Source organism: Eutrigla gurnardus (genome assembly GCF_963514095.1).
Source record: "Eutrigla gurnardus genome assembly, chromosome: 17".
Lineage (NCBI taxonomy): Eukaryota > Metazoa > Chordata > Actinopteri > Perciformes > Triglidae > Eutrigla > Eutrigla gurnardus.
In genome coordinates this window covers 22231475-22256482 of record NC_139928.1, presented here as the reverse complement: position 1 = coordinate 22256482, position 25008 = coordinate 22231475, and the positions used below count along the sequence as shown (strand labels likewise).

General features: G+C 41.9%; 1 protein-coding gene and 1 long non-coding RNA gene across 2 annotated transcripts in view; both read left to right on the top strand.

The window, feature by feature from the left end:
• The window catches only part of khdrbs3 (KH domain containing, RNA binding, signal transduction associated 3), a 79632-nt gene extending 63455 nt beyond the window's left edge, over positions 1-16177 (top strand). Inside the window, exons 7-9 of the mRNA XM_084031890.1 lie at positions 1465-1547; positions 11370-11422; positions 15006-16177. Coding sequence (XP_083888016.1) covers positions 1465-1547; positions 11370-11422; positions 15006-15097 — 228 coding nt within the window. The 3' untranslated portion in view covers positions 15098-16177. The remainder of the gene's footprint in view (positions 1-1464; positions 1548-11369; positions 11423-15005) is intronic.
• Positions 16178-17183: 1006 nt separating this feature from the next.
• On the top strand, positions 17184-19867 carry LOC311028044. Its single transcript, XR_014598677.1, has 2 exons — positions 17184-17232; positions 18380-19867. It is a non-coding gene; the product is annotated as an uncharacterized lncRNA (long non-coding RNA).
• Positions 19868-25008: the final 5141 nt, after the last annotated feature.

Genomic DNA, 25008 nt, shown 5'->3' with positions numbered 1-25008 from the left:
AAAATTCAGTATTGTGACACCATACAAAAGCACTGCTAATATATGCAATGTCCCTTTATGTATAGTAAGTATAAACCTCAACAAATTGGAGCAATAACCTTCAAAATGCTAGTATTTATTCTACAACTTAACTTTAAATTAGATTGTACACTAACTTATTATTCCAACAATCAGAAACACAAGCTTTCAAACTCCTGTCCCCTCCAGAAACCACGTGGACATGCCTCTTCAGTGTTTCATTAGGCAGAATGAGGTTATGAAGCGTAATTGCATATCAAAGTCTACAGTTTGATGGGCCTGTTGAAAAGTGTGTTTTTTAACAATTCCCCCTTTGGAGAAATAATGTGACTGTTGGAAAGGGGTTTAATATTGTGAAAGTACAGTTGTTGACTAAACTTAGTCGTCAGCGTAGGGGAGTTGTTGACTTTGGAAAAAAGCTCTTGTAGCTGCAGAATTACAAATGCGAGCAGGGAACTTAAAATCCCCTCGAGCTACGTCTCGACAAATAGAAGGACCTCCAAAAAACCAACAGGCCTCCCGATCGCACATAAACAACAAAAGGAAATATTTGAAAGCTACGCAATGGGAAGGCCAAGCAGAGGTTTGAGCATATTAAAGTGATTCCTAAAAAAATGCACCTGCCAAGTGTAAAATGCACTTCACCCAGAAACAAGGAGGTATGACATCCGGGTCTAAGTTCCTTCACTCGCACTTCGTTTTCCGAAGGATTAAAGATAAAAGAGTCAAATGAAATGCTTGTCATCTGAGAAAAAAAATGCATGTTTCTAATCAGGAATTAGGGAGGCCTGAATAATAATAGTGTGATGAGCATTTTTCTTCTGGTGCGTTCATTTCAAAGCATGCAAATCAGGGGCAGATGGAATTAGCCAAGAAGTGCGCGGAGGGGGATGAGCGATGTGTCGCTAGGGGTCGACGCCTTTTGTGGGAACATAAGTCCCATTTATCCCAAATTAGGACGGTGCAGCACTGGTTGCCTTTGATGTTGGGAGTGTGGGAGGGGGGGGGGGCAGATTGCTGGAGCACAAACAGATGTTCAAGGCTCATCCTTTTGAGGTTGTGATGAAACGTCGCCACAGCGAGAGTCTTCACATCCCGCTGTCAGCCGGTCGTCACGGAGACAAGGGCAGGGCTGCCGTCGCTGCGTTAATGGTGCTGCGTATGGGCCGCTCCACCGACAGCAGCGGATCAGGCAGTTTGACCTACATCTGTGCATCGGTCGAAGGCTTCAGTGTGCTGCGACGTGTCCTCAAATAAAAACAACCCCGTAAGCATTTCAGGGATAGTAAGAAGAAACGTCCACTAAAACCATTAATTGATGCAAGAAAGACCAAACATTGAAACTCTCATCCAGCGTACGTCTTTACATTTCAACAGGTTGTAATATGGACAATGTTTCCCCTTGTTTCTGCCTCATCTCACTGCATTCGGTCTCCTCCACTTCAGGAATATGACGACGGCTACGGAGCGACTTACGACGACCAAGGATACGAAGCGTACGACGACAGCTACACTGATCAAGGACAGAAGTAAGTTCTGCTGTTGTTTCTGCTTTTACGAGGCATTACCAGAACCTGTTTATATGTGCAGAGCATCAGTCAGATCCCAGCGTGCTCACTCAGGTTTTGTGGATTTCATGGTTAAACGTTTACCTTGGTACATGAAATGAATGATACTAGATACTTGTTGGGTTGTAAAGGGGTAACTTCCAAAGTTTTTTTAAAAACCTGGAGCTTCATTAACGAGTGTTACAACCTGTATTACTACACACCTTGTGTAACAACACTGATTCCTCCCAACGGGGGCTGAATAATGATCATGAAGCAGTTCCAATGCCTCTCTGAAGACTATAACCTTCCAGAAGGAGAATTTATTGCAGGACTTCTGTAGCAGAGTGAATTATTTTAAACCAGGCGTACCTAATAAACTGGCAACTGAGTGTACTTGTGCAGAACAAATGACTCAATTCAACTGGGTTATCATATTATGGTACTCTTTATAGTTCAGGGCAAGACGGGACGACGGACAGCAGGACTCCAGACGGTTTGAGGGAGTGCATGTGTACACAAACAGATGTATTTAATGTGGCAGTTCGGTTGGGTTTCTCCGGAGTCTGGCCATGTGGACTAGATTAGGTAGACTTGAGATTTGGGAACAGCTTGATTATGGTGCGAGAGCTGTTAGGAGGCCAAACACTCCGTGTTAATTAGGCATTTTGTTTGGTGTGAAATGTATTAACTGACCTTTATGTTGTCGTATTAAGATGAACTCATGAAAGTTCCACTTCTTAAAAAAAAAAAACGTCTTCAGAAGAGTTTAAAAAGATGGAATTTGTAAATAAACCCACGTCTGCAGACGGAGCTCATTGTGTTCAATGAGTTATCTCTTAGTTTTAATCAGCCTTTGAAATATCGGGCTGAAAGGTGCATGTGTTGTCCACGTCAACGCAAAGAATAAACCAGCCTCAGTGATACGCCGCTCCATTTAAACGGAGGATATTGATTTCCTTCCATCCCACTCTCCACGCCACACAAGGTCAAAGCCGTCCCACTGCATTTATGTATGGCCGTCTGTGCCACCTCAAAGAAAGAGTGATTGTTGCAACATTTAGTGTGTCAAAAGTGGGATTGGATTGGCAGCAACTGGAAAAGATGAAAACAGACGCACAGAGAGGGAGGGAGGGAGGGAAAAAAAGAACATTAGTCTCTGCTTCTGGCTTTTGTGCAGCACGGCGGTCGATGTTTTCTTTTGTCGAGGTGTCGGGATGTATGTCACCCAGGCTTCATCCATCTTTTGTGCTATCTCTTTTTCAGGGGCCACATCACACACACACACACACACACACACACACACACACACACACACAGAGGGACGTATCTTGAAGTGGTGGTGTTTATGCTCGCTGGGGGAGATGCAGGTCCGCCTCAGGAAGCTGCAGCTATTTGTTTTATGAGCGTCGTCGTGAATAATGTCGGGGTGTTTTTGGCAAAGGTGGTGGTGTTGATGGTGGGGGGGGATGTGAAGAAAAATGGAGTCCATCATGTAAGGGCTGGAGGCTGGGGTCGACTCAAAAGAGATTTCCATGTCTGTTATCTGCTGGGAAACAAAGCAACTCCGACGTGGACATGGAGGGGTTCTGCCTCCAGAGACGGCTGATTCACTTACTCTGGTTGTCTCGTGTCCTGGATTTGGTTGGAAAGTTACTGTTACTGCAGGCGGACGTCGTGTACTTGCATATCATAAGCTGCACTACGCAGTCTCTGGTTGGGAAACGGCATTGCGAGTTCTGTTTTGAAGGAAAGGTTTGCTCTGAATATATTGGACCCTAGTTTCAAATAAGTCTGCATCGAGGTCGGGGAGGTCAACGGGAATCAAAGAGACTCCCCTCTAATTGTATGGGAACTTTATTTTGAAGGAGACGGAATCAATTGTGTGACTTTGTTAGATTTTTACACCTGCAGAGAAGCAGCTACATGGAAAGGATGTTCATGATTATGAATAAAAAAAAAATATTCTGACGCTGTTACCAATTTATTACATTTAATTCTTCCATTTAAACTCCTGCAATCAATGCTGCCTGTGCTCCACGGCCTCCTCTTCTCGGTCGCATTCCTTCTTGGCTTTTTGATGGACAAAAGTGCATTATTTCTAACCCGAGCCCAAGGAGAGTCGTGTGTGTGTGTGTGTGTGGACCACAAGTCTCCTAACAATGTTTCTCAGGCCTAAGGAGCTCCCAGTCACCAATCTCAGCTCTGACTGCGTGGCAGGGTTTCAGCTGCCGGAGGATAACAAGCAGAACAATTTACAGTCTCTCTGTCACGGCGTTCCCCCGCCGGCTTCTGCTGCAAACAGGAGCCCTCGTCGTGAAGGGGAAAGGATGGTTTTTAAAAGGCTGCTGCTCTTAAAAAGATCGCTGATACCTTAATTATGTTCAAGTATATTTCCATAAGGCACAAAGTACATTTAGCTAGAAGTGGTTATATTACTTTTGCTCAAAAAGTGAAGGTTTGTTCCCACGTTTCTCACTGGACACAGAATCTGAGAGGATTCTGGGTTTGTGAGTTAATTGGTCGTCCATCGGGAAATTAAGATAATTGATGAATCAAGACATCAGGCTGATTCTGTCGGCACATCATTTCCTCGTTTCTCGAGCCAGCTGCTGATTTGGTGAAATAACGTGAAACCATTGCTGCATGGCACTACTGTGGTCAGAATGTCTGAAGGTATACCTTTTAAATTATGTCTAGGATTGAAATATTACCTAATTGAAGTCCTGAGTTTGAATTGAAATACATATAACCGTTCTTCATCGCTCTGCTTAACAGTCAAAAAGGAAAAACACCCATTAAGACAAATTCTCAGAGACTCATTTTTATTAGCAGAAACACTAAAAAATTATATTTTGCCACCTGGGCAGAAGCAGTCTTTTGCATAATTTAATGTTGTGAAATGGTCGCGGTTCAGTTTAGGTGAGAAAAACACTTAGTTTAGGTCAGAAGAAAGGATTTGGTTTCACTTAAAATAATTACATGTGAAAACACGATGGAAGTAAGGTCGTAAATTCAACATGTTTGGTTTCACCGTGACGCGAACACCGGCCTCCTGTGTGAAAGTCCTTTTGTTTGTCCCACTCACCGCTGTTTAATGCTACTGAGTTCCTCTCAGTGCGACCGCCTCGAGTTTCAGCAGAGAAATATCTTGTGTTGTTGTGTTTGTTCTAAAACTGTCACACAGTTCACAGCCGGATAATGAAATACGTATCATTATTTAATTGTATGCTCTGCCCATTCTGTAAATACTACTAACTCAATCAGACAGATCTTTTTTTTGTTACGATAATATTTTTCTGAATCGAAGCCGACATTTTTGTATAAACGACAACATTAAAAAACATTTGCATAATTGCAAAAAGAAAGCCACCCATACTCTAATGAATGATGTATACTATAATGCAACGTTCTCAGTCAGGATTTAGAAATCAAGATATAATTAAGGAGCTCAAGACATGAGACTTAAGCGTTTTAAGACGTCTTGAAGACGTTTATCCACATTTACATGTTCCAGAAGGCAGCTGGCACCCGGAGGGGGGGAACCTCATGGAACGCCAGCTCCGAGATCACAGCGTCCTCTTACCGTGTTTATACAATACAGAGTGGCGAGCCGTCATCTTTTTTTTTTTGAAGAGGCAGCAGAGAGCTTGGAGCCGCCGAGGTACCAATCAAGCGTTAAGGTCAAGGAGGCTGCTTGTGTTTGAGAGCGTCTTTAATTTCATCAAGCGGAGCGAAGGTGGCGACTGTAGGGAAATGAGAGCGATGACAGCTGTGGCCCGACTGGACACTCGGCGAGGTCACGGCGAGGTCGTCTTCGGAGTGCGATCAAAGCATTATTTCATACTTGACACCTCGGAGGCTGTCGGCCGCCGACACCTCGCACCTTCCCTTCCTCGAATCTAGCTGTGGTATACGCTACATCTTAGGCCTGATCCCGGAGGCCCGGGGGGAACGGAGGGGGGATCGGGGTGGAGGTGTGGTGGGGGGGCACAAGGATCGCTGTGTGACAGTGTTTTAAAGGGCAGTCGCACCCCCGAGGAACGAGTGTAAATCTTAGTAAAAGAGACGGGGCACACAAGAGAACAGGAGCCTGAGAGCGGCTGGATTTCTAAGTTTCATTATGTAGCAGTTTAGAATCGATTGCTTGAAAGAGCCCTCGAACTACTGAAGCCACACACACACACACACACACACACACACACACACACCTCCAGTCTCGGTGTGAAGGTGTGATCACATCAAATGCGAAGCGAATTTTTCAGCTTGCGCTACTCATGAACTTGTCTGAGTTCATGACATCACCCAGAGGAGTTGTATTCACTGTGAATAGCAAGACACATCGGCTGGTTTACTAAAGCGAACCCCTAAAATTAACACTGTTATCGATATTTCATCATTTGATTTGATCTACCCGCCTTTGTCGATGCCTCTTTGAGGTGTTCTTCTTGTGCCTGAAGGCAGACAACACCCATTTAGTACAATGGGAATATCAGCATTGTGTGTGTGTGTGTGTGTGTGTGTGTGTGTGTTTGAATCTTAGCACAGATTGTTCTGTGTTAGCTGTCGGCCTCAGAAAATGCCTACGGGGCTTCACAGATGCTGAGAATGTCGATGCCGTTTTCAAGGAAGACAGCTTGTCGGGATGATTGACAGGTGCGGCGGCGGGAATGAGGGCGGGATTTACACCCCTCTCTCTGTCTTCAGACAAACAGCGGCATACTGGTAATTGTAAAGGTAAATGTTATGTCAATAAGACCAAGAGATTCACAGATTCCAGGTTGTCATGATGTAGACACTAAACACGTTTAGAAGTGATAGAAGAGGCGTTTTCCCTGTAGGAGGATTTCATGTACTTTCCGATGGGGAAGTCACATATAAATAAAGAAATGAAGACTCATTTGTAGAGTCAAATCGTGGCTGGAGGCCATTCTGTCCGTCTTTGTGGCTCTACGGCGGGGGGTCAGCGATGGAGATGGCTTTGCAATCAGCCACCACATTGAGCAATCACCAGTGTATCCATGAGGAGGGTTTTCCATTTGGAATTATGTCAGCCTCATTTGCTACTAAGTGGTGAGGAAGGGGAAAAAAACCTGCTTTTTTTCCAGTCTTTTCATTCATTTTCATCGTATTGTTGTCTGTAGAAAGCACTGCTAAGCCGGTGTAATCAGAGCATTCAGTGTTTGGTATTTTCATCAGCGATTTTTTTACTTTTTCAACCTTGTGCCAAGAATAAATGAAAAAAAAAGATTCTTACACAAGAAAGTTATTGTTGCTCAAGGATTCACCGTCCAAAAAACCCCTCTGTCCTACAAAATTACATCTCCGTGCTTAAATTCCACAATCAATTCATTTCAAGGAAAAACATTTATTCTTTTCTGCGGTTTTCTTATAAAACAAAACATTGTTTGGGTAAAAAAAAAAAAACATCATGGTTTGGCTCAAATCTACAAAATTGAACTAAAACAAAACAAAAATACGACCCACACACACACTTCTTATTTGAAACGTATTTACGACACGACAAAAAGCAAATGTTATCCAGAATAAAAATGTTCCTTTTGTCGTGTTCAGAAGGAAAGCAGCCTCCGTCCACATCTCCACCAGCATCCTATTACCTCTGCAGCCCTCCTCGTAATGTCCTACTAGATTCCTTCAATTCATCACTGAGCACTGGAAGAGTAATGGCGATGTGAGAAAACAAAGTCCACCGGGGACGTGCACTACATCATTCAGATTTAACACCGCCATCTGTTTTTCGCCGCGCTCGGGAACGGCAACATCGGTGCTTAAGACGAAGCGTTTAAAGAGATGACAGATACGCTTGAGAGGCCGGGTCTCTACCTGTGGAAAACAGCAGGTCTGGAATCAGATGCCTGATGAAATCGCCTGCAGCTCTCATTGCTGTGTTTGTTTTTTTTCTTCGGGGCGCGACGCAAATCAGCGGACGCCTCATCCTGTGAATGCCACGATCCCAATTTGACCTATTTAGAAAGTCAAAAGAGCTTTTGCACCTGTGAGATCTAAGGTGTTCACCGTTTGTGTGATAAGGACACGCTGTGATTTGGAATCAATGAGGATTTATGTAGATTTTACAAGGCAGTTAAGAAGGTTTTCAGGTCTCATTTCAGCCACTCAGCATACTTGTTGCTGGTCTAGTATTTTGGCCTCTCTAGGAAACATGATGGCTTGTAGCAACATGAATGAAAATGTTCAATGTCACATATTGGACCTCTAGTAAACCTGACTTTACATCACATGGTTTATTGTTTCACTTTTTGCGAATAAATAGCATTTATAATTGGGGTGGGTAAAAATATCGATACGGCAATATATCGCGATACTTTTGCTGCCCAATACTCAATATTTATTCCAGTGAATTTCATGGGAATGAACAAAATGGAGAGGCTGTTTTGAATGAAATAGTTTTGACTTAATTTGTCCTCTGATCAATATCATCTGATGTACATATACAGGTACTTGTGTTTTCATCTTTATTTATATCATGATATCGTGATACGTATCGTATCGTGACCAAAGTATCGTGATACGTATCATATCGTGAGGTTATTGCCAATACTCACCCCTATTTATAATACTAAAAAGGTGCTCAGTGGAGTGCCAGGTGTGTCTGCAGCAATCAGCCAATCAACCACCTCGACACTAATGGACTGCAAGTCTTCATAAGATACTCACAACGAATGCAGGCAATCTTCTCGAAAGCGTTTAAAATAATTGAATACAATCTTTTCAAAAACAAAATCAAGTGTGTGTGTGTGTGTGTGTGTTTGTGTGTGTACTGGTAGCTCTGTTAGCTGCAACGCAACATTTACGATAAAAGTGAGCAAACTGTTTTGGTGAGTCAACAGGCAATAAATGGTGTTTTAAGAAAGTTGCGAGTCTCGACAACCCTGAGAGGTCTTTAAGCGTGCAGCAAGGACTGGACTCCCAAAATATTTGACAGTTTAACTCAGCAGAATGCGAGATTAGCCATGGACAGACACACGGAAGCACACACTCAAAAAACGTCTCTATTTATAGACCAAAAAGCAGATATATGTTCCCTCCCTGAGTATGATAATACTGTTATACACGCTGAATGTGTTTATTGGTGTTAAAACAGAAAAGGTCATTTTCAGTTAAATTAGTGCTAGATGCACTATAGCATGCTAGATAGTTAAACGTGCTGTAGGGGGGGAACGCGGGCGTCGTTGAACTTTTCACAACTCGAGGCAGAATTTCTACTGGAATCTTTGACCTTCAGACTTCGCCGGACTCTGTAATTGAGAAAAGAAAGTAACTACGGGGAGAAGTTGTGTAGCGATATTGATGAAATGTCACCTCAGAAATTAGAGGCGCCTAACAGCTCTTCTCCTTTGTGCAAAGAGCAGGTCGGCGCTGGCAGCTCTCAGCACCACAGAGTGCTATTATTGGACCTTTCTTGCCTTTCAGCAACACAGCAACCTGCAGAGTTAAGGAGAGAAAAAAGGCTTGTTTTTACAGTTTTTTCCTGTAAGATAGACAGTGGGAATAAATGCAAAAAGATGCTGATTACGGCATGTAAGCAATCCTCTGGAATATCGTTGTTTGTTTCAGAGAGCCGGACATCAACGACATCGCCAATATTTCAGACACTTCGCAATATGTCGGCAAAGCACCTGTGAATTGTGGCAAATTGATTTTCTGACATTCATGAAAATTGATGTTTATTTTTGAAGGCGACCTCGGGAATACACCGCTGCAATTCTTTGGCGTAGTGTGAAATGTAATTATTTAGCATCCTGTCAGGCCTTGTCTCCGGGTACACAACATGACGAGCCAAAACATGCATTCGGTTGCCATGTCTCTCTCCCTCTCTCTCTGTCTCCGTCTCTGTCGGCCAACGAGCGGTGTCAAGGATATGGCGGTGACTTGACACCCGTGGCAGATGCATGGTGGCACCTCGGCTGCCTGGAAAGCCTCGCAGCGCCGGCAGCTGGCCTCGCTGCTCGGGAGCGACTACATTAGCGCAGCCTTGTTTGCTTCCGCCGGCTTGGCATTGTTTGCGGTTGAATTATGAACTGTGTAAAATTTATGCTAAGCCTGACTTAGGGCTCAAGCCTCTGTAGGGAGCTGTCTCATGTCTCATTGAGCCGCCGTAGTGCTCTTAAAACGATTCCTCCCACTGTCCTCAATTGGCCGGGTTGTTTTTTTTGTTTTTTCATCCTCGCCGAGAAATTGTTTGCGGAAAAAAAACAATAAAACGAGCAAAGGGTTTGTCATGCTGTTGCTGTCGAAAGGCATTATTGGTTATTGGGACGCTGCCAAAAGCAAGGATCAGTTCACCCACGACACAAGAAAGCATATTTTTGTCACTTTCTCCCTTTTTACAGTTTTTTTTTAAGCAACGCAGGACATGATTTATGCATTTATGTTTATTTATTTGTTTTCCGCCTCTACGTGAAAACAATGTCTTTTTTTGTATCTGGGGATTGCAGCATAGAATAATTACATTTAAATAAAAACAAATTACAATATTCTATACAAACTGGAACTACTTTCTGCGGAGGAAATAGTCCCAGAAATGTGTTCGTATTAACAGCAACAGCAGTGTAGCTTTTGAATTTTGAAGTTTACCAAAGTTAAGTTACTATAAAATGACATCTGCTGTATTTTCGTTTTCATATTTATATTTGATATTTATTTTGTATTTTTTTCTAGCTGGAACTAGAATTTAGAGATTTAACAAAGTTAGTTGTATAAACTGCAATGACAATAAACCTGAATATATATACTGCATGATTGCACATTTTCAGTTATGTTATTGTGTAGCATGCTAAGCTAATGCAGTGACTAAATTGTAGCATTTAGCATGATGCTAACAGGTCCTGTAGATTTGCAACTGGAAGATGTCACAGTTGGATGTTTAATGGGCGTTTGTTTCTTGTGCATCATCAGACCAGCATGGTGGCACTAAAACAAAGTGCCACCATGCTGTTGTGCATTAATGTGAAGATGAATAATTACTTACTTCCTTTAAAACACTCATCACTGTGCAGCTCTTCTCCTGCCTCCGACTTAATAGCAGATGAGAAGTAGTGGAGATTGATTTCCGTGGAGCCGCGGTGGAAAGTGAGACTTCTCACTTTGGCATTTAAAAAAAAAAGAAATCTAGTGGAGTAAAGCGTAGTGGCGTTACTTCCAGCGTGGTGTCATTCCCGTCACCTCTTTGCCCTCAGCGGTCGGGCCGGTGTTGATGCGGTGTCGGGGGGGGAGGGGCTCTCTAATCCGGCAGCAGAGCGCTGACAGACTGACTGACAGGCAGGCGGAGAGGACCCAGCTGTGATGGCTGGTGTCGGCTCAGTGGCAGCCTTATGATGAATTACCTCTCTGGAATGATAGCGGCGTTACAGAGTGATGCTAACGCGGGATTGTTCTGTCAGCATCTCCACGGTGACCGCAAATAAAGAAAGAAAGAAAGAAGCCAGAAATGAACCCGCTACGCGACTCTGCCTTTGCCCATCTTTTTATTTTTCATTAAAGTTGCCACCTCTCATAGATCTCCGTATCGGCGGTATGGAAATGGACATTTGGAGGGAAATTGCCTTGTAAAAGCTGAAAATATTGCAGAAACTTTTGATTGATTGATTGAAAGCTGCCTCTTGTTTTTGTTGTTAACTTTTATTAGAACTGGGAGGGAAAAAAACACTCTTTTTCTTTATTGCCACTGCAGGCCTTATGTTACATGCTGTGATAAATGTTTCTACTGACAATATGTTTTTATTTCACATTTACACTAATATTCACCTTCCTGTGTGTTTCCAGCTCAGACGACTACTACGAATACGGACAAAGCGGGGAGTCGTATGATTCGTACGGTGAGTTGAACACCTCAAATACATTTAATTTGTTTTATTTCGTTTTTGATTACAAAAAGAATCCTTATAACAAATGAGAAAAGAATAAGAAGAGACTTGAACAAGCTGAAAAATCACTTAAACATCTACTTTGCTTTACTTTTGCATTACTGTGGCATTCAATTAATGAATGTTGTTAATGCATCAAGTTCTTTAGAAATGAGATGTTATTGATCCATTAACTACACAAGAAAATACAGAGAATTCCATTAAAAGGACGGATCAATGAATAAAGGAATAGATGAATGCAACGACGAATCATTTAAAAAAGAAAACAGATTTTTACTGTTGTTTTTTATTTTAAGTGCCTTGAGTTCCTTTAAAAGCACTATATAAATTAAATGTATGATTATTATTATTTTTAAAAGCAGACCATATGTAACCAGGTGCAATCAGTGACTGAAGTTCTTGATTATTTACCAGTTAAATACACTTTCAATAGATTAATGCGTTGCTCAACAGTTGCTAGGTTACGAAGCAGTAGTGAAGATTCATATTGTGAAGATTCATATAAAGTTTAATTTTCCGTCTGAAGCTGATTGATGCTTTCGTTCATTGCTTAGTCAGTCCAGTACGTCGTGTCTGACGTCGGTTTATTAAGTGACATCCATTTATTCGTGTACGTATCAGAAGTCGGCCGCCGTCGCTCTTTGGGCGTTCTTGAGAATCGTCTGATGACTCATCACTTCTGGGAACATCTTGCTTTGGCTCTTTCCGGTATCTTCAGACATCGTGGGCTCCCAGGGGGTCTGAGCAGGACTCTGGATCATCTCTCTCCCCCCCCCCCTTTCTGGCTGGAGCAAGTTCCTTTCATTTAAAGTCTTTTCTTGCAAAAGTCCCTTTTTCTTTGTAGTCGACTGCAGCAAAGTATTCAGCGCGAGGCAGGAAGAGGCAGAGCAGAGAGAGAGAGGGCGAGAGAGAGACATTCAGACTTCTCCGGTCTTTGTTGTTGCCCATTACAACCGAGGTGTGGAGGAGGCTTCTTCACAACTTCTTGCTTCCCGACTTTGGCTGCATGCCGCCGGCGGCAGCGTGTCGGGATGTGTTGAGATGGCAAGTGGGCCCTCTGGACGAGCTGCTTCACACAGCCTAGTTAATTATTTCTCATTTTAAAGTTGGGTTCAGCTGCAGAAAGCTACCAAACAGGCATATAAATAAGTAGATATAATTTCCATATTCGAGTATTGACATTTAAGTACTTGAAAATGAAAAAAGCTGCAGTGTACGAGTCTTCAGTCTTAAAGTTCAGTTCAGAATGAATCATAAATGACAGACATTTTTTTTTATTAATAACTTACAGAAATATCTGCATCCCACCTTCTCTCTCTCACCCACACACACAGAGAGCAACACGGCTCTCTGTAATTGTCTCGGTGCAAAAGTCAAAATCTATAGGGGAAAAAAAGTATGTCATCATTTTCAAAATTCACAACAGGATTTTATCGAACAAAATGTTCCTCTTCAATCCATTTAGTCTTTCAATAACACATTTTCAATGGGGTCAACAAATAATGTTTTGCTCTCCAGCTTGCTGCAAAGAAAAGTGATGCACTTATCCAACCGGGGCAGTCTGGCACCATACATTACATTTATAGAACCACGACAACAGAAAATCAGCTATTTCCATATGTTTAAGGCCGATGGCATCATGAAAATAAAGCTTAATTAAAAAAAAGAAATATTTCTCCACTTTCACAGTTGGGATTTTGCCTCCATGGTGGCTTTGTACACCGACCAAAGCTACGCTAACATGCTAACAACGCCTATGCTAACACGGCGCGCTAACACTGTTAGCAAACATGGTCATGAGATATTGTCTGATATATGTTTTTTCCTTCTGCTCAACATGTTAAATCCTTGGATTAGTTCGTAGATACACAAGTTTAAAATGATATAGCTTCCATAGCGTGTACTGCACATTCATTTTGTTTAACGACCTATTTGTTTATATAATAAACCATCCTTGACTGTAAAATAATTTGGATGCAATTCATCTCAACACATCAACACAAATTAGTCTCCTGAAAATATGCAAGAAATCTGATGATTGGATTATATTCAGTAAAGCTCAAAGAATCCGTCGGATTACAAAACAAAGATGTGTTAAAGGTGTAAGTAATGCATGTTGGTGAGTGGCGGTGTCAGCTAAGTGGAAGAGCTTTCTGTTTAAGGCCACTCTCTGGTTTGGAGGCTGTTTATCGTGTCTGGAAAGAAGCTGTGAACGTCTCCCGGTCGCCACAGAGATTCACACAGTTAACACCTTTTTTTCTTTTCGACGACTACGTCAACCTCTGACAAGATACCGTTAAAAAGTGGGCCAAGGACGTTAGCACTGCACTCGGATGATAGCTGAGATGATACGGAGTGTAGCGTAGGCCGCGCTGCCGTTCAGCTGAAGTGGAGCTGATGGTCTGTTTCATGGTGTTATAGCGGTTGTTATGAAGGCTCCAGACTATGTGAAGACTGTTTCAACTGTCAAGAAATGTGTCTTTGACTTTGTTGCAGTCGTCTGGTTATTTGCATAATAACACATTTCAAATTATGAGGAAAGAAAAGATGATATATTTATTGATCTATTGATCTTTGGCATGTTTTAACTTTGTGTTTTAAAGCTGCTTAGAAAGTTTTAGGAAGCTAAACAGGTCATAATTCTCTCTCTAATATAAATAAGTCTTGACATTGAACATGTCATAATATATTAGTGGTTAGCTCCAATGCTAACAACATTAGCCCTCTAGGAACGAATTATTACCTTTTTTTGCAAATACATAACGATAATATTTTCTGCATCAGCAAACGTATTGCTTTAAGATAATTTATTGTGTTTTTGGAAGTCACGATGAAAACTTTCCAAACTTTTGTGACCACACAAGCCGAAGCACCGAGCCGCCGTTAGAGGTCCACCATACCGCCACATAAAAATGAAATGAGCTGCTGGCGCGTGGGTCACACAGGAGGAGGGCGACGGTTCAAAGGAAAACAGATAAACAGCATTGATGGGCATCCTTGTTCTCCAAACACAAGGTTACTTTGGTGTGTTTCTTCAAAGTGACTGCCGGTGAAAGGCTGACAGGTTTAATTAAGGGGTATTGGCTATGTGCTGCCAACAGAGAAGCCTGTTCACAGAAACAAAAAAAAACAACACAACCCTTTTGTGTACCTCGGCTCTGGGAAAAGTCTCAAAGCTGGCTGCAGATCAGACAAAGGGTGCCATCGATAGTGGCACTCTCACATTGACTGAACCAGGCATGGTGGGGGGTGAACCGGGGGCTGATTTGGGCTAATGGTAATTGTGACCTTCTTTTTTTTGCCGGGAGCCACTAAACGGGTCCTTTTCAAGTAGCTCTTCAATGCTCTCCTTCAGTTATCTGAGACGCTTCCTTCCAGGTGGAAGTCAAGCTTTGTGGTGTGAGACCAGACTCTGGACTTCCTGCTGTATTTTCATTGGCGGGAGTGTAATTATGTATTTAATTGTAGAGCTGGAAAACCAATGATTTTAAATGTAACACCTTTTTTTTGTAATTCTGCTTTTTTTGTCAATCAGGTCTGGAAGAATGGGCGAACAGTCGCGGCAAGGCGCCGCCAGCGCGAACAACCAAGGGAGCGTACAGAGATCAGCCATACACCAGATATTGAACTGTTTATACAACCTTCACCTGAGTCCTCATGGCTGTTTCAACCCAAGTAATGGATTTTTTATGGACGCTTCCCCCCTTTTTAGAATCGAAAAAACTTAAACCGCAAAAAAAAATTAATAATAATACGAATGAAACGGCGATAGCGAGACACTTGAATGAGTAACGTTTTAAACATTTAAAAAAAAGCATACTCCCACTTGGTAAAAAATTTAGGCGATCTATCCTTTTTTCCTGCCAGGAGAAATTGACTGGACTTTGAGATTAAGAAAGACTCCATAGTACATTAAGTTTCTCTCTCAGCTATGTGATTGTGAAGAACGACATTGTACCGATGAGTGAATCACTATAAGCCGTCGATACAAATGTTTCTACACAGCTGCCAGTGCGACTTAATTTATCACCCGATATTCTCCGAACCTTGAACTGCGTTGGTTGATCACTTTAAAATGTAGTAGCTTAGTTCTAGGAAAGTGCAGTACTGTAGATATTTCTTTCTAAAGGGGGTAATTGGTGAAATTGTGTCCCTTGTAAATGAATTATTTACAATCTGGAAAAAAAGAGAAAAGTCATACTGTATACATATTGTTTTTTGCTGTCCCCCTCTCCTTTTTGTAAAATAATAGTTATTTAGTGTTAAAGGGCTTATAAAAGCGTGGTGTGCTACTGTGGATATTGTCATGTAGTTGTGTTCATCATCACGGCCCCCAAAAACATCCACTTATCACATCTATAAATAGCCACTCATAATTTATGTGCACTGAACAAGCAGAGCTGCAAAACAATCCACAGGCTTTTTTTATTTTTGTGTTCTATTTAGATGCTCTACATGAGTAATTATGACAGGTTTTTTTTTTACTTTTCTGACTTTGTGGGCATAATAATCAATTTTCAGACACTAAATCTAATGCTGGTGAATTGGTAAACATTTCCATCTCTAGATGTGTTCAACTCTAATGATTTTGAGCTTATGTAAGCCCTTTAATATTTTCTTCTTTGTTGATGCTGAATAAACATTTTGAAAGAAACCACTTGTGTTGGAGAGAATAATTATGGACTCATAAATAATCCTCATAATTTAAACTAACAAACCCAAACAAAAGAAAAGCTGGATACATTTTTGGGGGGAATATTTACCAACAGGACAGAAGCTCCGACACATCGTGTGTCATCAGAACTAAGAGAAAAACAAGATAAAAAAACAACAAACATATGTTCTGGCATAAAATCCAAACTGGAAGCGAGATGGTATTACCAAAAAATAAAAAATCAGCAAATGGCTGTTTGTGACCTTGTTGCTGACCTCTTGAATCTGATAAGAAGACTTTCCTATTTGTATTTGAACGCCATGTGATGCATTTTTTTTTTTTTTGGAAATCTCTCGCCTGAGATTTACAGGATTTAGCGATAACGATGTTGCCGCTCCTGAAACTCCCTATCTGCTCTGTTTGCTCGTATAATTCGATGTGGAGAGAACGGCGGTCACGTCGAGCATCATCAGTAAACACACATTAACTCTCTGAGTGTTTACCCCCGACGTTAGCGGCTGGCGGCGCCCCACGAAAAAGCCTCCTTGACCTCCTAGGCCTTGTTCAGTTCAGTACCGGGGGTTTGGGATTGCTCTCTCTTCTTGCTTTTGCTCTTTCTGTTCTCCGGTCATGTGACCCTCTCCCAGTCGTTTAAAGAGCCTGCCTTTGCTCCCGTCCATTAAAGAGACTCTAAATGACCCCCAGCTGACCTCCGCAGAGAGAGGATGGCAGTAGCTGTTTAAAAAGACCTCCGTCCCACAAGGTAAACAACCTGACCCAATTTAACCTCTCCCCCTAACGTAGTTGAACATAAACCCTCTCTAAACATAAATGTAACATGTTTTCCTGTCTCTGTTAAGTCCGTAATCTAGCCACGAAGCTGGGAATAATTAGATATCTGTAACAAAAAAATAATAATGATAAATAGCAGTAATATCCTCTGTAATAATTGAACCATAAACTATGATGTGTCTTGGCATTTGTCTTCATGATATTAGTTGTGAAATATGTTCATGTTGTGAACTTCACCGTGTCTTGTATACTCCTTTCTAGGCGGATGTCGGGGCTCGACCAGGCCATCCGTCCGATTGTCTCATTGGTGCTAAAGGTATGTTGTTTTCTGTATTATGTGTCAGATGTTATTGATGACATTTTGAAATACTGTAGTAGTATGGGGGGTCACAAAAACATGTCATAGCAATTGAAACAAGGTAGGATCCGAATTACCTTGAACGATTTTTGGAAAGCTTCCAAGAAGTCTTCCAAAAAAAAAAGGTCAATTTCAATCATAGATAGTCATTCTGCATCTCTGGTGTCAATTCTGTTCACGTAAACATGATAATATGCTGAAACTCCAAACATCTCTTGACCTTAAAGTTTGGATCTGGCGACCCTTGCCGGATTCTGGAAAGGGTTCCAAAACAAAATGGTCAATGGCTTGATTTCAGTGTTCTTTGATCAGATGTATTGATTTCACCAGGCCATTAAATAAGGTTGTCTATGATGATTTCTTGTGTGTAAACTTAATAATATACTAGAATGATCTGAGCTTAGAGGCCGAATTAGACGAGTCTTGCGAATTCTTGAAAAGATTCAATTACAGATTTTTAAAAGTTGTGATTGTATGCATTGATCTAACCCATGCAGTACAAGCAGTTGTATAAAGTTGAGAGCTGGGGGTTTTATCTAGTACAGAATGAAGGATGTGAAGGGGTGACCCTCAGGAAAACGATGCTCTAACCTGTGCCGGGTGTCGATTTGAAATCCCCCTCGAAAATGAAATATTCTACCGAGGACACAGTGTAATCATGACATATCAAATATTAATGTGACTTTGAGCTACCTTGATGTTCCCTTTATGGATGAAAATATTTTTTCCCCGGAGCTTTTGAAATCCTTCAGATTCGCCCCCCCTAGTTTGGAGGCCCGACCCCTCAGCTCTCTTATTATACCCTTTCACAATCCCCTCAAGGGGATTCCTGTCCTGCAGGACTCTCTTCTTCACTTTGCACCTATGCAATTAGTGTGTAAGAGCACTCTGTGTCATTTGAACCACAACGGCGGTCCCTGTCGCTGCACTTTGAAAATGACACCCTCACTTGTATTAAGTGGAGGAACGTAATGCCCGGATGATTGCGTTGGCCAAAAAAAAAAGCTGGATGTGACAAAAAGGTCTTTCCTTCAAGAAATGTTCTTCTTTGCTTTTATTTGAAGCTCATATTCTTCCTCCTCCCTCTTCTTTCCTCTCTTAATAGACTTGAAAAATCACACACCAGCTTCCTTCCACATATACAAGCCCACACAGTGTCAAACCAACAAAAAAAAAACGACTTTGCAAAGGATTCCTCTCAGGCCAAATGGACGTTTTCACATCCTGGACTGAGGTGAATCCTGAAGATGGACTGACCTGTTGAAATGCCGGAAAAAAGAGGGGGAGGGGGATAACGTATGTATCACACGTCGTCGTTCTACGGAGAAAGCGAAGGAGAGACGAAAACCAGCGAGGCAAATGGAGTTCCTCGTCCCCCGGGACGATCTGTCGGGGAATATTTCCTTCAGCGCTCGGTATACATTTTACATACGCAGGAGTGCTCTGAACTGACTCTGAACCTGCCCGGCGTCTTTCTTCATTCAGCCTGCTGTTGAGGGGACATGTCAATTTACATTAGGCAAAGCCTACCAGGGTACGACTAATAAATAAAAAATTGCCGTGTGTGAAAGGGAAATGACATATTCATAGCAAAGATGGGGTTATGCTCATTAGCCTATATCTCATCCACTCCCATGAATAAATAATTCACCAAGTGCCTTATTGTTTTATTGTTATGACAGCTTTAGATGTTTAGTCCCGTCGCCGGAATTAAAATATGGGGCAGCACACTAGAAATGTAGCTTTCATGTTGTTTTTTGTTGTTGTTTTGTTTGCTTTCTGTACACATCACCACCACAACGATGGGGAAAAAAACACACACCACCCAGCACACGAGGGTCCAGTCTACTCGGAATGTATCGCCTAATCGGGATCGACTTCAGTGGATATTACAATTCCAAAATAGCCTTCTCTGTTGGACGGAGAGCTTCTTTTCTGTCTTGTGCATAAGTCCGGATCGGCTGATCCGTATTCCACACGGTTGTATGTCCTCCGCGGCTGACAATAGTTTTCCATTAGAGGAAGTGATTCTCTGCGGAGCCTCGGGCCAAGCCTCAGACAATAACACGGCGACCTAAAGCTCGCATCTGGGGGCGCCGGAGTCGACTCTCATCTGATCCCCCCCTCTCCTCTGAGGTGGCTTAACACGACAGGCTTATCTCAACTAAGCTTGTCCAAGTTAATAAAGTAAGAGCGGCTTATTTGATTACGAATGCATACAAAGGAGGATGTCTTGATGTGTCAGAGGGAGTCTCCATTTCACCCGCAGGGAGACGGATCGATGGGTCCCGAACCTCGGGCAAAGGCACCGCTAGAGGAGGTTTTAAAAGCCTTGAGGTTGTTTTTTAAAAGGTTTTGTCTCCTTCAAAATGTCTCTGTATTTGTCTATTTGTCCTTTTCTTTGTCACTGATTCTATCCAGGAACAATTCTGTTGGAAAAACAGTCCTGAAAAAAGCAGATTGTGCTCAGTGTTTGTGGCGAACTCTGAAAAGAATAATTGCTCAGTTAGATGAGAAGGTTTTTATGACACTCAATATGTAGCCAGCAGCCAGTTAGCTTAGCTTAGCATAAATATTGGAAATATGGGAATACGTCGGACTATTTCTTGGACCAGTACACAAAAAAAAAATAATTATACCAAAAAAACACTGAATAATTGCATAGGTCCAATGTAAAAGGTCACATTTAATGCAATGCTTTTCTACCATGTTGAGTCAGTGTGAACAAATTAAAATACATTTATCGGATTTGATTAAATGAAATTGGTAAATTAATTGAACTTCTACATGAACCTTATGTTTATTCAAGAATTGCAAATTTTAAGGTGAACTCAATCAAGTAATTAATAAATAAAGTAAAGTTTACTTGATTTGTTTATATTGAGTTTGTACTTAGCATATAAGCATTATGTTTATTTATTTGTAATGAATTACCATTATATATTTCAGTTCTGTTCTTTTAAATTATTGTTACATGTCAACGAAGGCCATTGTTTCTGCAGTGTCCAGTAGTTGCCAGGAAACCAGTTGAATTGTTGTTTTTACACTGTTTTTTTTAAACAAACACTAAAACGAAAGACATGATTATGTATTTACAGGGTTATATAGTGAGCCTTATAGCCTTATAGGTGCTGTTGGCAATTATTGTACTTATTTCCTGTGTGACGTCTATGTGTTTATAGTATCCTTTATAATATTCAAATGGTGTACTTTTTTTTTTTTTCTCCATGTGAAATTAGACAGTTGGTCTTTTAGGAAATTGGTGCAATTTATGTGTTGCTTCGAGCCCCCTGCCGTCCCTGGGTCATATTTGTCTGCCAGAGTATTTCATACACTGTTAGAGTTCCATGCATAATGGTTTTAATTCCACTCCCTTCAACAAATCCGGGAAGGAATGACTGACTGACTAGCAGCTTTCCATATCTCACGTCCTGCATATAAACCCAGTGATCCTCGGTTACATCCGTCCTTCTGTGACTCAAAGCGACGCTTCTTGATTCTGTGAAGTGTGTGGATCCATTTGTATTTCCCCCAGTGATGGTGTGGAGGATCTAAAGTGGCCGTCTCCTGCCTTTTTGTTCTGTAATTAACTGGAGGGCTCCTCATCTTACTGATTAAAACACCCTGATCAATGCTGAAGTGCTTGTCCGTCTCCTCTGGAAGGGAGAGCGCTAATACGCCGCCCGCTAAGTGGAAACTCAGATTGTTACAAACTCGCAATAACACGGAGAATGTACCGCCATTATGTTGACCGATGGGAATCTTTTTTCAATTATAATGTACCTAATAAACTTCTTAATGTGGGAAATGGAATGAGTGCTTATTTTATTCAAAGGTTAGAGCGAGAGAAAAAACAAGCAAATGAAATAAAGCTAGAGATCTTCAACAGGGGGTCCGTGACCCACAGGGGGTCCGCAGGGTTACTACCGGGGGTCCCTGACATTATTTGATGCCAAAAAATGTTTTAAATACGTCCCAAAATACACCCAAATTAACATGAATACAACTTATAAGAAGCAAATATAAATCTTATGTTGTGTAATTGTGATGTAGAAATGCTAACATGAATATTTCAGCAGTTATTATTTTCATGGCTTAGCATTGAATACATACATCAATACAATGTACTTCTATTCATGGTACTACACATTGTTATTCTATAGTAAACAAGCAGGTGCAGGAATCTTCCATTAAAACGTAAATGCAAAAATATGTTTTAGTACATTGTGTGCAAAGCCAATATTCTGGTGTATGAATGCTGATTCCTCACTGAGGTGTCAGGTCGTAGTTTCCCTTCCGACTAATAAAGTTGTTGCTATCCTTTTGTGGAACGCGTGCTGTGACGCTGCACTTCTGACAACAATGTGAAGCTGCCTTCGTCTTTGATAGCGAGCTTCAAAGTGAGAACGCTACGGCTCCGTCATGTCGGGGGAGCGAGTCGTGAAGGCAGCTTCACCGTCCCGACTTGAGGATTGACACTCATAATGAAGTCTGAACTAAATATAGTCTTAATAACTCCGAGGGGGGAAACCTCATGGTGCGTTCTGGCAGTTTCTCCCCACCAGCACCACTGCAGGGAGACTGTTTACCTTGATGCACCTTTGGAATAATAGTTGCAGATGAAATAAGTTTGTGTTGTCTCAGTCTCCAACCTTTTAAATATTGCATGTTCCCCTCCTCCGCCGCTGCCTTGGATACATCTCCCTCCTCATGTAAATGCTGCTCTTCTTTATTCTTTCAGCTTCTTTTTGGTTTTTTTCTCCTCCCTCTCCCTGTGCTTCCATCCTTCAGGCCGTTCCACTTTGAAGTTTGTTTCTCAGCTGTGTGGAATTTGGGATTAAAGCCCATCTGTTCGTGATCCCCCCCCATCAATACATACACAGATATCAACAAAAACCAACCCTCAAAATAAATAAAGTGTTTTAACGGGTCAAATTGAGCCACGATGTCTTAAAGGGCCAGTCGCGGCCCCCGTGGATCAATTACACCCCGACACAGACGATGAATTTCTCTTTATTCATCGGCGGGCCGAGGCCGGGGAAAGTCCTCCCGGCTCCATAAAGGTGTACGAGTGCATCGGCAAACAAAACATCTTTATTTATTTTTTATGTGTCTTTCAGGTGAGAATAGCAACATACTTACATTTGCCAATAAAAACCCAGTGTGAGGCTGCTCTCCCCCGCTGGTCGGCCCGGTTAATAAACCTGACGATACCCAGCCTCCACCTCGGACTGTGTTGTTGGCTTTTCATTCCATCTGCAGCAGCGAGGGAGACAAATATTAACCCACGGCGCCAGCGGGGCCGCGAGATTAAAACAATTGTTTATGCTTTGGGGTGAGATAGAAGCAATATGAGCAGATGAAAGAGGCTCGTATAGCTGAGAGGATACGAGGTATAGACTGTTTGCTTTAACACCTATATCACATTTACCTGTAATAGCTGTGTTTGTAAGTAAATCATGGAGGGAAGTATCATCCTGCAGGAAAAGTGTGATTGCACTTCAGACTGCAGCGGATTAACCCGTGTGTGTGTTATAGGCTTGTAACACATCATACACCGCGTTCCTGCTAATGCATCGTGTACTTCCGCAGGTGCAACATCGTCTAATGACAACTGGAACAATTGTGAGGTACTAAGTAGATGCTTGAAAGTCGAGGAGGAAACTGCAGCATCACTCTACGACTGCAGCGTCCCGCCGGCGTCGGCAAAGTCACCGCCGCGACGCTCCGCAGTCGTTCGGGAAGGTGATAATTAATTGGAGCGAGGAGTTTAACGCCAGGATTACAGGAAGGGGAGGCGGTCACCCATTGGTTGGTTGGTGGCCCCTCCCCCATCCCTGCTCCTCATTTTTTGCTGAAGGGTCCTCGTGCAAGATCCTTCAACATTCTGGGAGTTAAGATTGTGTTAAAAGTCACATTGTAAACATGCAAATGTGCTTAGCTGTCAAAGTCAAGTGGAAAAGTGCAGCAGGTTTAGTTAAAGTGTGATTTGAAATTCACATTTACATCCAAACATCCCTTTTCTTGCACTTTATGTAGTTTAAACAGAATGATTTTGGGTTGCCAGGTTGTAAAAAAGACTCTTTGCTATGACACTTGCCTTCTGTGACGGCCCAAAATTATCAAAGTAATTACATATAAAGTAAAAGAAAGGGAAAGTAATAAAGTAAAATGACTAAATAATAAAAGCATGAAGAAAAGGTTCAGAACATGAGTCGCCCAAGAGAAAAAGACTCATTTGGGTTTGTGTGTGTTGATGTGGATTAAAGTCAAAAATGATATGAAGGGGTCATTCATATAAGAATATGTTTTTATGTATATATATTTATATTTATATACACACACAAAGCAGACATAAAACATTTACCGTAGTTAAAACGCCTTAATTAATGACTTAATTAAAAATTCTCCTTAATAATAGGCTTATAAATAAATATGCATTTTTCATTAGCCGTTATTAAAACCATTGGTTAGAATGCAACGCGATTATGAAGGCTGCATTATTGGAAAGTGGTGCACCAGCAGATCTCTCATACTGGTTACTGGTCTCCTACTCTCTGATGGGGGGGGGGGGGGGGGTAGAGGAGTGGGGGGGGGCAATCCTCCGGAGGGCCGGGTGAACACGATCCAGCTTTAGCGTTGCATCAGCGTCGGGATGATGAAACCGCCACCGCTGTTTTCTCTAAACGCGCTCAGAATAAAGATACAGATATTGACCTCTTGACCTCTGGGAACCCCCCCCCCCTCTCATGGTGAAGTGTTTTCTTCTCTCTCATTCATTCTCTCTGTTCCTGGAGGTCAGACCGATAATGTTGATGAGGCTCATAGAAGATTGTAACCTTGAGTATTTGACCACAGGAGAGATAAATATAACTCAGAGAAGCTAGCTGCAGTACATTTACAATAGTAACTATACACACATATAGTTAGGAGAGATAAATATAACTCAGAGAAGGCTAGCTGCAGTACATTTACAATAGTAACTATACACACATATAGTGTTGAGGTACTTGCTTATTCAGGTTTTATGCTCAGCTGCTGTAAAATTAGCGTAAATCACAGGCTGTCGAGGCTCAACGCTCTATTTCACTACGTTTATTCCACAGCCGATGTTATTAATCACAAAACATGAAATGACGATACCCAACTGTATAATATTATAATATCATTATATTAGCTCATGTTTGCTCCCTCAGAAAAGGGACCCTATGGAGTTTTTCTGCTGGTGAATTGTCGAGTTGTGTCGATGATTACGATAACGTGAGAAACAAACCAAACTCTCACCCGTGTTTATGAGTTAGCATCAGTCAGTCGTTTCAGTTCAAGAGCTTTGTTTGCAAGAATGTCGGGATGGAAGGAAGAGTGAACAAAATACCACCTTTCATTTCTGTGTTACCATGGCGATGGAGCTGCCCAAACCTTAATAACTAACTACGTCACGTAGTGAAACCCACAGGTTTGAAACCAGAATCAGGAACATCTAAATAATGTCTTATTCAGTGTGTGATCCCTAGCTGGCTTCCCACCCACAGTGAGCCCAGTGATGATTCCAGGAGACACATATATAGAGTTTATTACCTTTCTGTTTACCTGATGGAGGACCCTCACCCTGAGAGGTCACCGGGGGTCACGTTTAGGCCAAACACAACGAGGTGATCCGGATTTTACATTAATGTGAGTCGGTGGCAAAAACCTGCTGTAAGGAAGTCTCCCTCCACGCTGCTCGAAACAAGA